At 41.5% G+C, this 15,345-nt stretch overlaps 1 protein-coding gene across 1 annotated transcript; it reads left to right on the top strand.

Moving 5' to 3' along the window:
• Positions 1-330: 330 nt before the first annotated feature.
• On the top strand, positions 331-14,988 carry DAGLB (diacylglycerol lipase beta). The gene is made up of 15 exons (XM_076350917.1): positions 331-448; positions 1,135-1,286; positions 3,395-3,569; positions 4,227-4,488; positions 5,609-5,734; positions 6,725-6,852; positions 7,846-7,972; positions 8,337-8,420; positions 8,877-8,954; positions 9,360-9,440; positions 9,536-9,663; positions 10,150-10,218; positions 10,317-10,389; positions 11,943-12,196; positions 13,688-14,988. Exons 1-15 carry the CDS (start codon positions 354-356, stop codon positions 13,878-13,880), a joined length of 2,025 nt encoding a protein of 674 aa, XP_076207032.1. The 5' UTR covers positions 331-353; the 3' UTR covers positions 13,881-14,988.
• The last annotated feature ends 357 nt before the right edge of the window (positions 14,989-15,345 follow it).

Genomic DNA, 15,345 nt, shown 5'->3' with positions numbered 1-15,345 from the left:
TTCCCGCGTCGTGTGGCCGCCGCGCACGCGCCTGGGTGGAAAGCCCCGCCTCCCCCAGCCGTCTGCACGCGGAGCGGCGGGAAGGCCGGGGCCATCCAGGGCGCGTGCGCGGCTTGGCCCAATCCGGGGAGGGCGGGGGCGCGTCCACAGGGCAATTTGGGGCGCCGCGTGTGCGTCATGACGTAGCCTTCCCGCGACGTAGCGCCTGCCCCCGGGAGGGCGGTGCGGCCTGCGGGAGCGGGCGGGCCTTGGGGGCAGCGGGAGGGCGGCGCTGGCCGCGGGCGAGGGGCCGGGCGGGGGCGGCGCAGGTGCTCGGGCGCCCGTGACGGGGCGGCGGCGGCTCGGCCCGCAGGATGCCGGGGCTGGTGGTGTTCGGCAGGCGCTGGGCCATCGGCAGCGACGACTTCGTCCTCCCGGGGGCCTTTGAGCTCTTCGTCAGGCTGGTGTGGTAAGGCGGCGCGCGGGGCCGTTACCTCCGCGCCCGCGGGGACGGGGCAGCCCGGCCGTCGGGCAGGCGCTCGCCACCTCGCCTCGGGGGCCGCTTCCCGGCGCGGCTGCCGCTCGCCGCCGGCTCCTCCCGCTGGCGGGCGGAATGCGCGGTCCGCCTGCGGCTGACTGGCGTTCTCGGCGGCGGCGCTCCCTCGGACGCGAGCTGTAGCGTTGCCCCCTTCCTCTGAGGCGCTGCATGGAGGGGGAGGAAGGCGGCGGTTTTGTGATGGAGCCCCTTGATTCACATAATCGCATAGCGCGATATAAGTACCGCGCTGCCTTCTGTACGCACGGAACCGTAATGACTCGGTTGTATGTAATCGCTGTCTAGTGCTGATGTGGTTTCGTTACTTCAAGAATTAATGTGATGGTTCCTTTGTTTAGATCAGCCCGGGTTCTCTGGGGTCTGTGGAAATGAGTAGCACCATACAGGGAGTCTGTTGCTCGGTCTGCAGACGGCTTTGTTGCAATTACTGCTGTGTATTCTTACAGTAATTTCATTCTGACAGATTCCTTATATAACAACTCCCTTTCTATTAATTTTTGTGGAGTGCTTTCATTCAGATGAAAGCTTATCAGGTGATCGCTTTGCAGTATGCACTTTTTCCTTCCAACTATAACTTTTGTTATCTTACTTTCCTGTAGGTGGATTGGAATTCTTGCTCTTTACACAGTTCATAAGGGGCAGTTTAACTGTCCGGGGGGAGGATTACTGCACAGCTACTTGCTTGTCCTCCTCATTCTCCTGGCTTCTATAATATGTGCATTATCTGCTCTTGTATACATCAGTATGCAAGGTAAATAGTTAATATTTTGTATTTATCTAGTAGGATTGTAATATCAATTTTTTTTAGTCTGGAGTTGACACTAAAAAAACAATGCAGAAAAATTCAAGTGCTGTAATGGTAGTCAAACTTGAGAAACTGTCTGTCAGCATTAATGTATTTGCTTTAATGGTATTACCTCTGTTAGTCAGGAATCTAAAATAATAAATGGACAGAATAGCTTGGTGCAGCTAATGGTGATATTTTCATTGCCATCAGAGCATCTTGAAAACTTCCTCTACATTCACTGTTAATACATGACCTTGAATGGAACACCGCTCAACCTCTCTGACAGGAATTTAGGGGAATTTATCCAAAATCAATTTCTCATCTGAAGTATCATGTTAGCTTTGCCTTGCATAGGCAGATTTAGTCATACCTTGTGAAAGTTCATTAGCTGCAGTGGATTGCTTGGGAGAAAAAACACATAGGAATATGATCCATATAAATGTCGTAGTAAAACTAACACAGTAAGTGCTGTGAAATAGAACAGGACTTGCAGCTTGAAGTTAATGGCTAAACAGAAGTAAGGACCCCAATGCAACTTCTAGTCATTTGTAGAAACGCTTCATTTCGGGTTAAAAAATAGTAGGAAAGCTTTTTTCCTGGTGAGGCACCTCATTGTCCAAGTAATGCTAGGAAGATTAATTTGAAATATGTGTGGGGTCTTTGGATTAATAGATGAGACCCCACAATTTCTAATATAGTGGTTCTCTCAACACACTGTAAATAAAAGAGTATTTAAATTATTTAAGTGGAAAGAAGCATAAAGAGTGCATGAAGAGAAAGTATGACAGAGCAAAGATGTAGATGATAATCCTGGCCTTGAATCTAACCACTGGTTTTCCTAGTTTCCAGAGGAGGGAAAGGAAGATTAGCCAAGTTATGCTATTTATATCAAAGTTGAGGAGGTGAGAGATGTAACTGTAAATAGCAGAGAGAAAAGAGCCTCGTTCGGTATAAAAGTACAGCTACAAGGCCATTGTAACTGAGAAGTGGAAGAATTCTGAGGCTGGATTTCCAAGAAAATTAGTGGTGAGATGTCTTGGACTGTGGTTATAACGTGTGGGTTTGGGAGCAATGGTTCTTGCACCACTCCTTACACTGTACTGGTGTGGGCGTTAGTGATGCCAGTGGTGAACCTGACTGGAGAACTCATATTCTGGGTTGTGGTGCTGGGAAAGGGAAGAAGTTGTTTTCAGGAACCACAGTTCCATCTGATTGTGTCTGTGTAAGCAACCATGCTGCTGCAGTGCAGGCTACAACCCAGGAATGGGAATAAGCGACCACTGGATCAAGGGCTTTTTAAACAGCTTTATCACTGGATGTGAACCACAGCTTTGCAATTGGAAAATAGTTTCCAAAGTTGTTTTTGTTCTGCAGTGTTTTAAGCCTTTACAAATCATCCTGCATACATCTGAGCACACACCACCACGTCATTACCCTGCGATCAACAAACTGGTTTAAGGAGCTGAGCTGGCCAAAAATTACTCCCTTTTTTATTGCCTAAGAGTGCTAAAAGTAAGAGGTTATTAGTAAGTTAACGATACAGAAAATAGTCTAAGAAGTATTTGTCCTGGTAATGGTCCTACTTTTGTTCTCTTAAATAAAAATGTGAATGAATTTATTATTTAGTGACTCAGTAAACAGAACTTCATTGTAGCCCAGCAAAGTAGCATCTAAAAATGAAATATTCAGCCAACTAAAAGCTAAACAGAATAATAATAAAAGCAGGCACCAAAAGTCATAAGGAACTGTAGGTGAGCCAACGCTCCAGTAGGCCGCTTTGGCTTATGCTGAGCGCAGCACTACTGCCTCAAGTTCACTGCAGAACTGTCTCTGAACAGAAAGTGATTTTGGGTATTAGTAGAGTAGATTCTAAGAATCGTGGCTATAAACTCGTTGTTTTTCTCTTCTTAGCTTCAGTGATAGCTTTCCATTAGTATGAAAATACTTTATAATTTCAATTAAGTTTCTTACTTTCTGTAAAGCTCAGAAAGTTCATATATCCAGGTAGGATTTTATGTACTTAAGATGCATTCATAAACAGTTCTTGTTTTAAATTCTCCCCATAATTTCAGGAACAATTTCTAATCCAGGCCCAAGAAAATCACTTCCCAAGCTACTTTATACTCGCCTACTTCTCTATTTGCCTGAATTCATCTGGGCTGTTGTAGGAGCTGTATGGGTGTCAGACAGCAGCGTGCGCTGTGAGAAGACTGTGATAAATGTCATCATTGGGACAGTTATTGCAAGGTAAAGGTGCCTCCCCCCAGATCTAAGCTTGATAGTGTACGTGAAATGGAAAATACTGCTTATGTGTTTTTTGCATGTGTTTATTGAAGGCTTTTCCAGCAGTTGGAGACTTTGATATTTCTTACAAATTATTGTGGTTTGTCATAGAAGGTTTTTCATTGTGAAAGGAGAAGAATTTTTAAGTCTAGACAGTTAGAATGAGTGGATATCCTTCCCTAAACAAGCTTGAGCTACTTGCCTTGAGAGAGCAAGTGCTAGGGTGAAGGAAAGGAGGTGAAGATCAGAAAGGGTAGGAGGGATAGATGGGAATGTAGAAAACTGGATAAATGTGAAAAGGGTAGTAACTAGATCACTTAACTAATAGTGATAAGTGGAGCCTTCACACCTCTGGGTTGCTATTTCCAAAGCACAGGGCAGTGATTTTGAGTTTGGTGCCCTATGTGAAACGAGCTGACAGCCTTGTTCTTGTGCCTGCTGGATTGAAAGCCCGGTAACAAAACATGCACTGTTAAGACAGTAACAGATGGTGTTCATACAGTATTTCATACCTAACTTTGTTTTCTGTCTGTCAAGATCTATAGTTGTGGGGTTTTTTGCATACTTGTCAGAAGTATCTGGTTTCACGGTCTTTTTATCCCACTTCCTTCTGTTTTGCAGCTGGGTTATCATCATCTTTACCATCATTGGAGTTGTAATCGTCTTTGATCCACTTGGGGGGAAAAAGACGTTTTACCTCACCGATACTGTAAATCGGAACCTGGAAAGCAGTCAGTCAGGGCAATTGCTGTATAATGTGAAGAACACTGCCACCAGAGTCTGGGAAAAAAGAATCAGGTTACTGTGTTGTTGTATTGTGCAAGACGATGACCATCGAGTGGCTTTTACAAGTATCGCAGAGCTTTTCCGCACCTACTTTTCAGTAAGATGGAAAGCTTTTTTTTATGTTCTGACTTTGAATTTGCAGACATTGCAACACACATGTACCTTTGTTCAGCCAGAGGTCCTTGCTACCCTGTGCCTTGAAATCAGGTTTTGAATATGCCAGTTTCAAAATTAAAGGTGATTCTCATACAAGGTATACAACACTGATTTTTCCCTCCCTTTAACAAAGGTTTCTCTCCCTTCACAAGCGTGAAGGGCTGTGAGAAAACAGTATTCATTCTCCTTAGGTGAGTATCTAGTCAGGAGAACAAGGGTGAATTTCTTTTCCTCAATATGTGAAGATCGAGGCATTTTTCCTACTGACGATGAGTAAGGAGTCATACCTGTAGCAAAGAATTGGTCTACTTTCTGACTATTAAAAAAATGAGCCCCACAGCATGTTAAGGCAGTCTTCCCATTCTGAGCCACTTCTGAGCACATACCAGACTAGAGTGTGCACGTGCAGGAAGTTGCTTTTTGGAAACAGAGAGCGTCTGCCAAATCAGAGTCTGCATAGTGTTGATTGAGCTCAAATTTATGTCACCTACTGCTTGGGCAGTCATAGTTCAGTGTTAACTTTGAAATCTGTTCATGATTTCAAGACTAGTAGTTCTTGTTTATTAAGCGGTACTTGGGCATGCTGATTTATAGCTACAGCCTGCTCAGTGGTTTATAGGGTAAAGGGTGTAAGTCATATGGAGAGATGACTGCCCCAGATGAATAAGCCTTCTCCTGTGTAAAATCTTTCTTAGTTGTTCTCAGTATAGAGGACTTTTCACATAGAGCTTTTCACATAGTGGTGTAGAACAGTGATCGATAATATCTGGATCATTATTTGCTATATGGTTGAGCGGGTCCTCTGTTGGGTGTTTTGTTAAGTGATGAAATTCATGTGTAGAATTGTCACCGGTCTTATTGAAGAAAACATTCAATATGTACAAAAGGGGTTGGGAGGTTAGATGCTGCTGTGACCTGTTTCTCCAATGCACATTGTCTCTGAGTGAAATGTATTTATATAAACTGAAAAAAATACAATTCCATGTGCATTTTCTTATGAGATAGTTTTGCCATGTTGAGGTGTGGGATGGTTTTAAGTGCTCTTTCACTTCTTTGTACAGGACACTGATCTGGTGCCAAGTGACATAGCAGCTGGTTTGACTCTGCTCCATCAAGAGCAAGATAAAATGGAAAGTTGCCCAAAAGAGCCTGAAGTAGTCCTGTGTCATTCTCCATCATCTCTTGTGGTAAGATAGGGTTGTTGCAGCCTCTGGTGCAATTACTCTAGGAGATGGTGCCAGATCAAATTGAAATGCAGTTCTTTGTGCAAGGGTGTTTTGTTTTGGGTTTTTTTAACAAAATTCAACACTACTATAAAAATTCACAACTATTTGAATTACTAATAAATGCCATGAAAACATCTTGATGAGTTTGCAGTCAAAACATTTGTCTGCTTTTGCATAAGTAGAACTTACACGAATGGGGAATTAAGTGCAAAAAGGAACCATTTAGGACATTTGATTATTGTTGAAGAGCTGGGAGAGAAAGGGAACAGAGAGAAAATTAATATTTAGTACTATTTGCATAGAACTGAAAAGCTAGTCTTTTAGTATTGTGGTCTGTTTAAATTATGTCTGCTGCGAATATCCAGACAAGGTAAGAAGCAAAAATAGCATCTTTTAAATGCTTGCAGATGATGGGTTACAGTTTGTTAATTGATTGTTGCTAGTCTTCTATGGTAAAATGCCTTTGTAAATGACTTTACCTTTCTTCGGTCTGTGTTTCACAGAAGTATGTAATTCTACTTCAACTAATGTGTTTCGATCAAATTCCTTTTGAATCTAGCCAATATGATGGGGCCGTGCTTTAAAAGTCCTTACCGGAGAGATCTGCTACAGTCTCTTTAGCCATTCCTTTGACATCCTTAAGCAACATATTTGGAGTGAATGTTGGTTTCAGTATTGAGCTTATCAGTGTATAAGTATTGGAAGAAACCAAGAATCTTGAAAAGCTCTTGTTAAATTGAGCTGTATAGCTATATAAATAAACACAGACTTTTTCCTGGAATATGAGTGGCTATTTTTAGTTCCTCTTAGACCTTGAGGTTTTCCTTTTGGATAGTGTGTTTTTTATCATGCTTTGTTTTTCACTAATCTGTGTTCAGGTTTTGTTCTGGGGCTGCCTCACACACCTTTCTTCCTCCCTCTCCTTCCTTTTCTTTCCCTGTGTCCTTTCAGGCAGATGATTTGGATATCGAGCTGGAGAATGCTGCTCACTATATGCTGTTTGCTGCAGCTGCTTATGGCTGGCCCTACTACATATACACCAACCCATTTACTGCACTTTGTAAGCTCAATGGTGACTGGTAGGTTCGATCAAGAGCTTAAAAACACATAGCTTCCTTTTATTTAACTAACATTAGCAGAAATAAAATAGTTTCAATAGCAGTATTTGTGTTGCATTAAATTATATCACTCTTGGGAGTACATGAGCTTGACTAGTAGAGTTATCTTTCACAAATTCAAACATCAAAGTAGAAACAAAATTCCAACATCTTTCCACCCTCAGAAACAGAATAGCTTTTGTTTCTTAAGAAAAGTTTGTGATTGAGATAAATAAAATTCATTTAGCAATATGACAAAGGAAGAATTGGAATTAAACCAAACATGTTTTAAAATGAGGCTTTTTAGAGCTACCTTTTGGGCACATATGTATGTATAGAAATAAAAGTGTCTCAACAGTTTTCCCTGCCTTAAAGGAATTAGCAAAAGTTACCTGTCCCTCCAGCCTCCATTTTATTCCCTTACCCCCTTTACTCAAAAAAATGTTTACAGTCAGTATTGAAGTATGCGTAATGCTGTGTAGGATTACTGTATATTTAAGTGACCACTGACATTTGTGACTGTAACCATGATTTTCTTAATTAGTAACATGAAATTATTTAACCTACTGAAATATAAATTACTCGGGGGGGAAAAAAATCGCATAATACAATGGATAAAACATGAGATAAGCCTGCTGTACAGAATTTGCTTTGAATTTCCTTTTTGCTTATTTGTATTTTCTGTCCTTGGCCTGTAGTCTTAAGAATTCTTTTCTACTGCATTGTTTGCTCTGCTGATAGTCCTGTAGCGATGATGTATTTGCCAGTCCTTGAACTGAAAATGTTCAAACCAGCTTTGGGGGCAGAGGTAACATCTTGTATCAGACTACTGGTACTACTGGGAAAAAAAAATTAAAAAAAAAAGAGCTTTTGATTACTGGCAGAAATCCTTCTGCAAATGTAACTGAGTTTGATTCCTTGAAAGGAAACCTAAAAAATTTGAACATGAAAGTTTTTCTCTTCTGTGTTTGTTAGTTGCGGAAATAGACCAACAGATTCTGATATAACTGGCAGTGATCGTCATAACTTTCACTTTGGATCCATCCTAAAAATAACAGGACTGCAGTACAGAGACTTCATTCATATCAGTTTTCATAACAAGGTAAACAATCTGGACAGGCATTCAGCAAAAAAACTTAGTGATTAATTCAGTGAAAGCAAGGGGTGAAGTTTCTACTTTGCCTTCAGCATTTGTAACTGCAAGATGCAAAGCCAAATGAAAACAGGCCCTGAAACATTCAGTTCTGATTTTTTTTTTTTCTAATCTAAAGGAACAGCCACAAAACCATTGACATAAATCTCTCAGTATTGCAAAAAAGGCACTTACAATAACTTGATAAGAAAATAATTCAGCTTCTTTCCATAATACAATAGAGAGCTCAATAAGAGAGTTTTCAGAAGGTGAGAACAAATGCTTACTCTTATAAAAAGTTGGTGTCTTTACTGATTACATTTTTCCCCTCCAGATCTATGAGATTCCATTTTTTGTTGCTTTGGATCACAAAAAAGAAGCTATTGTGGTTGCAGTGAGAGGAACCTTGTCTTTTGAGGTATCATCCATCTGATATAAATAATTAGCTTTATAGAAATGGGTGAACTCCTAGTATCTAGAGGAAATTGTGTTACGCTGGCACATGTAAAAATAACTCACTCACAGGTATGAGTCTTCCAGGCTTAAGTTGTAAGCCCTCCTGTCCTTGGATGGGTAATATTCCCTGTACTACTGGAAGAGAGTGTGGAGGGCGGGCAGTGGTAATTCCTTTTCACAGTGAGTGGAGGTGCATTCGTAATGTGTGTGTTTGCAGCTCGGAAATAGTTGCTGAAATCAGAATCGTGATTGCTCTATATATTGGCTTGGGTGGTGGTTTATGGTGGGTTGTGGTTTGTTGCTTACACACTTGGAAGTCAGCTTGTTGATGTCCCTGTGACAATGTTGAGTAGCAGAGTGCGACCCATGAGCCCTGAAGCCCTGCAGAGACGTCTGACAAAAGCTGTCTTGTTCACAGGACATTCTCACTGATCTGTCAGCAGATTGTGAAGACTTGACGCTGGAGGATGTTCTAGAGAATGGCTTTGTGCATAAGGTGTGTGCAGTCTGTAGCTGTTTATAAATCATCTCAGCAGTAAGAAAACTATAAATACCTGGGATCCTTTAGTTAAACAGAAGAGTATTCTCCTTGTAAGATGGATTGCACAAATTATTTCAGTGACTTGGTTGTTGCATCAAATACTGCTTCTGGAACTGCAAGGTAGAATTTGTAATCCTCTTGTCAGACTTTATGTCCTTATTAAATATTCCAAGAACTTTTTAACGATTACGTACAAGACCACTTGGTTATAACTAGACCTCTGTCAGGAGCATGTTAAAAGAGAAGACCAGCTTTGCAAAAAGAAAGTTGTTCTGTGATGGTGTTGTGTTTAAAGTATACGTACATCACACTTCAGATTAGATGTACCCTTCTCTTCTAACTTTAAATGCTCTCTTGTAGGGAATAACTCAAGCTGCAAATTACATCTATCGAAAGCTAATAAATGATGGAATTTTAAACCAGGCTTTCACAATTGTTCCAGTAAGTTACCTTCCAAATAATTTGGTTTGCCAGAAAAATTACACAAAGCTTTTTCTGTGTCGGTCTATGTTTCAGTCTTCTCTTTCTGTCTATAGGAATATAAACTTGTGATAGTTGGTCACAGTTTGGGTGGTGGAACAGCTTCTATATTGGCGATCATGCTCAGGAACTCTTTCCCAACATTAAGATGTTATGCCTTTTCTCCTCCAGGAGGACTTTTAAGGTAAATATGAGACTTCTGTTACTTGGTTTTGTGTCTAAGATGTAAAAATCTTCAAGGTAGTTGACAAATACGTTAGATGATAACTCTGGGCTTGACTATGTTAAGAGTTTGTTTCTTCACTACAATTGGATTTGCTCCATCTCGAGTTACAGTCGAGTTCTTGGGGGAATATTACAGAATGAAATATATGTAGTGAATTCTGTCAGATAGCATAATTAGAGTTTAAAATAAATGTTTCGGAAATAAAATGCTCACCTGACTAGTCTAGCTTGGTCTGTTTGACATCTACCATACCGTTATAATCAGCATTGAAATTACTCTGTCATCTGTAGCAAGTAGTTCTGAAAGCGTGCTGAAGAACTGACTGCCAATGCTGCTGCTGTTGCCACGTATTTGTATTTTTATTGAATGATAATGATCATCTTAAAACTAAAGTGTGCCTATCTCTTCAGTGTGTCTAAAGGGTGTCTTTTTCTTTTTCTTAAGCAAATCACTTGCAGATTACACTAAGCACTTCATTATTTCAGTCATTGTTGGAAAGGACCTTGTTGCAAGGTGAGATGGAAATATTTTTAAATTGTTCTTTCAGGGATGTGTTAGATTGCAGAGAATAGGAGGCTTTTCTTTACTTTCTTCTATGTGTGTTTAAACAGGTTAAGTATGCCCAACATGGAGGATTTAAAGAGGAGAATAGTACGAATTGTGGCAAACTGCAACAGACCCAAGGTAACTAAATGCAGTTCCTGGTTGAAAGTCAGTGGAATTGTTAGCAGGGTTAAGCCCCAGCTTTAATGAAGTGACAATTGGTGTGTGTATTTTGATCTTAATGATGAGAGTTACAATTGTGTTTTTGTAGTTGTTTAACCTCAGCCGGCAACTGAGCACCACCCAGCCGCTCACTTGCTCCCTCCGCCCCGGTGGGATCGGGGAGAGAATCAGAAGAGCAAAAGTGAGAAAACTCGTGGGTTGAGATAAAGACAGTTTAATAATTGAAATAAAATTAAGTAAAATAATAATAATAGAAGAATATACAAAATAAGTGATGCACAATGCAATTACTCACCACCCACTGACCGATGCCCAGCCAGTCCCCGAGCAGCAGTCACCACCCCCCGGCCAACTCCCCCCAGTTTCTATACTGAGCATGACGTCCCATGGTATGGAATATCCCTCTGGCCAGTTTGGGTCAGCTGTCCTGGCTGTGCCCCCTCCCGGCTTCTCGCTGGCAGGGCATGGGAAGTCCTTGACTAATGTAAGCACTGCTTAGCAACAACTAAAACATGGGTGTGTTATCAACATTATTCTTATACTAAATCCAAAACACAGCACTGTACCAGCTACTAGGAAGAAAATTAACTCTACCCCAGCCAAAACCAGGACAGTTTTGGAACAAAAGTATTTGTTTTTAATTCAGTGACACTTGTGTTAGCCTCTTATCCTATAAAGCTGTCTTGTTGGAACTTAAGATTCAACAAGACCTGGAAGATATCCGTGCACAACATCCAAGACCTGAAATGATCTGTTTGCTAGTTTTGCTGATAAAGGAAACTATTAAAAAATGAAAGAAAAAACAAAAAAACCCAAACAAACCAGCTAAAATTATGAAAAATCAGTAAAATTACTTACTTTAATAACCATTTAGTATCAATAAGTAAACAAATTAGTGGTTTTATTTAAATTTTACCTTCAGAATTCATTTGGAAAGCAAATATTTCTCTCATGGTGTTAATTGCTTACCTTTTCTTTTTACTGTTAGTGAGAAACAGAGTTTTGAAAGTGCTGGAATAGTGTGGTGTCAGGCAAGATGATACTGGAGGTATGGAGGAGTGGCTTAAAGATTCAAAACTGCCATTTCTGAACATCTAAAATTAAATCTGCTGTACTCACAAGGTTTCCATGTAGTCCCAGGATCAGGAGTTATGTAGAGGGCCTGGGTGATGTCGTAAATACAGAAAAAGATGACAAGACAGAAGTTACAGGTGCAAGAAAACTTAAATCTGCAGCGCAGAATCCACCCAGAATAATTCAACTGGTAAAGACTAATGTTTTCTGTAGTGTTACCTAGTGGCTTGGGTTAGATATCGATGAAATAGATATTACTGTGGGGAAAATTCCGTAAGGAGATTTTATCAAACAAAAAGTTTGGGGAGCATGTGCATACAGTCATTTTTAATCTTTTAATTGTAGTTTCAGATGATGTGCGTGCAAGCACATGACTAGAATAAGTTACTTGAAGAAATGCCAAACCTCAATTTGACTGTTTTTCTTTCTGAATTCAGTACCAGATTTTGCTGCGTGGGTGCTGGTACGAAGTATTTGGAGGAGATCCAGATAACTTCCCAACTGAGCTGGATGGTAGAAACCACGATGCCCTCACCCAGCCACTTCTAGCTGAGGAGAGTTTAATGGTTCATCGGTCACCTTCATACAATGCCCTTGAGGATGAATCGCACTTAAATTCACCGCCTCAGTATCCCCATCTGTATCTTCCTGGAAAGATTATTCACATTGTAGAAGAATCCAGCTCTAGGAGGTAAGTAGAATAACAAATACCAGTGTCTTGTTTTCCTAAAATCTACTTAAAGCTGCTTCTCACTTACAAAGTACACGTTTCCCGCTCTGCTTCTCATCTGCATCTCCAATACCCATCTTTGGTTATTACACATTAGCTAGCATTTCAGTTTTTATTCTGTGCCTCCCTGCTGCTTTCTGTTTCGCTTAAAGCCCTGGGAACTGTTTCTCTTCCTGCCTGCGTGCCTTGTTCTGCCCATATGTTGCACGTGCTCAAGTGATGATTTTAAACAGTAAGACTTAAGTTCAGCTCTGGCATGCCGCAGTTCCTACCCGAGACTGCAGATATTGCAGTCTTATGTCCTGGTAGTGGTGAAGTGATAACAAAACACCTAGTTATTGAGTAGTCACATGAACATTGGTGATGAGAAGGAGGTAAAATATTGCCCATAAACTGGCTGGGCCAGACTGGAGAGGTCCAGTCGCACCAGTAACCAGTGTGCCCATGCAGCCTCTGGTTTCCCGTCCTTCGGTGCTTTTTTGTGGATGCAGGAAAGTGAGACAAAGACATCAGAAAAGCTGAAACTGCTGGAAGGGTGAGGATTGTGGTTTTGCTGGGGCAATGTTGTGGTTGGGGGGGGGGTGTTTGTGTTTGTTGATGCTGGTTTTTTTAGACAAAACAACCTGAAACAGCCCACAGGCTAGATAGTGCTTGCTATCCTCCCTGGTTTCATTCTGAAACAGAAATAAGAGCATCTGTAACTTGCACAAGACCATCATACAGAAGAAAAAAAAAAAATCTGTACCTTACAGAAGAGGGAAGAAAAGGGCTAGAGAAGAAATCCACTTTTTTTCCTCCCGTTCACTAGATTAGTATTTTATTTAAGCTTCACATCTTTAACATTTAACGATTTTAATACTGGTTTTACAAGTTAGATACTTTAACGCCTGTGACCTGGCAGGTTTTCTCAATGGCTGCTCTCCTTCATTGAGTTCATTTCTTTTCCTTCATTTACTCCACAGCACAGCAGTTAATCATGTTTTTTCTTAATTGGACTAGCACGCAAGAGCCCCCATCATGTACCGTTCTGTAAAATAAAATCCTAAATACATCATATGTGCAGCATTAAATCTAGTGTCTAGTCTCCTGATACCAGTGTGACTTATTCCCTAAATTTGACATTAACCGTGTGAATGTGCAGTGCTTAACCCCTCATCCCCCTCTGCTCGGACTGTATTTTGCGTTTCTTTGAGCAGGATTGTTTAATAGCTTCTTTCACTGTTAAGGCGCAATATAATTTGGCGTAGTTCTGCCTTCAGGGCCATTTAATGGCAGCGTTTCCAGCTGTTTCCTGAAGGTCAGAACTGTAGCTCTTTGGGAGCCCACCTTCCTGCTGTGAGAAGGTTCCAGTTCCTCCCTGAGCAAGGTCAGAAGTCTCCAGGTTGTCTGTTTCAGGCTTGGCATCAGTTCTGACAGTCTGCTTGTGAGGTGGTCTTTTTTTTTTCTTTTTAGGTTGTGCTCTTCAGATATTAAATATACGGCAAGATGGTCAAACGAAACAGTCTTCAGCAGCATTTTAATAAGTCCCAAGATGATAACGGACCACATGCCAGATGTTGTGCTCAAAGCTCTGAACAGTTTGTCTCAGGAACATGGATCTTGTATTTCTTGTCAAACAAGAGAATGTAACACCAATGTAGTGTAACCATCGCTCAAAGAGGTGTGGCGTTTTGTTTGGGGTTTTTTAATTGCAGGTTTCAAGTATTTGGGACACAGTCATTCCACTTTCGTACTTAAGTGGATTTCAGTACTTTTCTCACATTGCATAAAATAAACAAGGCCCTAATGTCATTGCCTCTGCAGTGACCTCGAGTAGTGGTTTGCTGGTTAAAGCACAGATGCTGCAGTTACGCTGACGGTTGAGCTTTTACAAAATGGAAGAGTATGACAAGGTCTAGCTAAGCCTGTGTACGCTGGTGCACGAGAGCCGAGGCGTCAACTGAATACTTGACCAAAATGAGTGTGTGAGACCAGCTTGGCCTACGCATTGGAGCAGCACCCTGTCAGACCTTAAAAAAAATAAATCCCATTCTGCTGCAAAGTCCCTTTGCGCGGTTGTCTTAGCACCCTGTGACTGCCCTTTGCAAAGCCTGGAGGGCGTTGTGCGGAAGGAGCGCTATGACAGCAACGCCGCAGTGCGGGAGGGCTGCGCCATCGCAGTGGCTGGAGGCGGGTAAGTGACCCAGTCTGCGGTGGGCGGCAGTGTGCGGGCGGCAGTGTGCGGGCAGGCCCCCCCTGCCCCCCGGGGGGGTTAATCAGGCAGTTCTGAGTGATTGCACTATTTTTCTTACAGGTTGTGGTGGTACCGTGGGGGGCAGGGGGAGTGTTGTGCTTAAACGCTGCTTGGACAGACATGTGCAATATTCTTTAATCTACCCGTCTTTTGTATTTGTTGATCCACATGACTACTGTTATTGGTTTTAAACTAAACTAATATTATAACTACTTAATGAGAAGGAAAAAAAATACTGTTCATGCCCTGGCATCATCTTAGTCACTAGCTCTAGATCTGACTACCGAGAGCACTGATCTAATTCTGCTAAAAATGTGTAACCAGTTGTACTGATTTTAAAAAAGTGGATTCCTTGTTTTTAGTATGCAACTATTTTAATTTTTTTTAAAAGCTCAGCAGCATTTCTTATTAAAAAAAATTGATAGAAGTAAGTAAAAGTAATATGACGTGGTTGAGAATAACTGTGTGAATGTTCTTGCTGTGATACTCAATATGGAGACAAAATAAAATGCACTCTAAAAACCTTTTTTATGTTCAGGTATGCTGGGTGCAACAAAAGTTACTAGTTTATAGCTGTTGAAAGAGCTAGATGCTGCGCAGCACGGTAAGTCACCACCAACAGTGGAAGGCCTAGGGCCTGCTGCCTCCTCGAGCAGCTGGCGGTGATGCTGCTGCTTTCAGGGTACCGCAGTGTCACCCACCACCTCCCAGGGAACAAGGCTAGCCCCTGGGGAGAAGGGAAGAGCAGCAGGCTTGCGTGCTACTACCCTGGAGACAGCTTATAGCATGGCTGTAATTTTAAAAGGCTAAAAGCTGAGGCATTTAAGCACAAACTGTACTGTGCCAGAGCCACCGTTTTACAAACCGTTAAAGTAAG

This window comes from Aptenodytes patagonicus, chromosome 13, assembly GCF_965638725.1.
Source record: "Aptenodytes patagonicus chromosome 13, bAptPat1.pri.cur, whole genome shotgun sequence".
NCBI classification, from domain to species: Eukaryota; Metazoa; Chordata; class Aves; order Sphenisciformes; family Spheniscidae; genus Aptenodytes; species Aptenodytes patagonicus.
The sequence above is the reverse complement of the archived record's forward strand: the minus strand, read 5'-3'. Positions and strand labels throughout refer to the sequence as shown.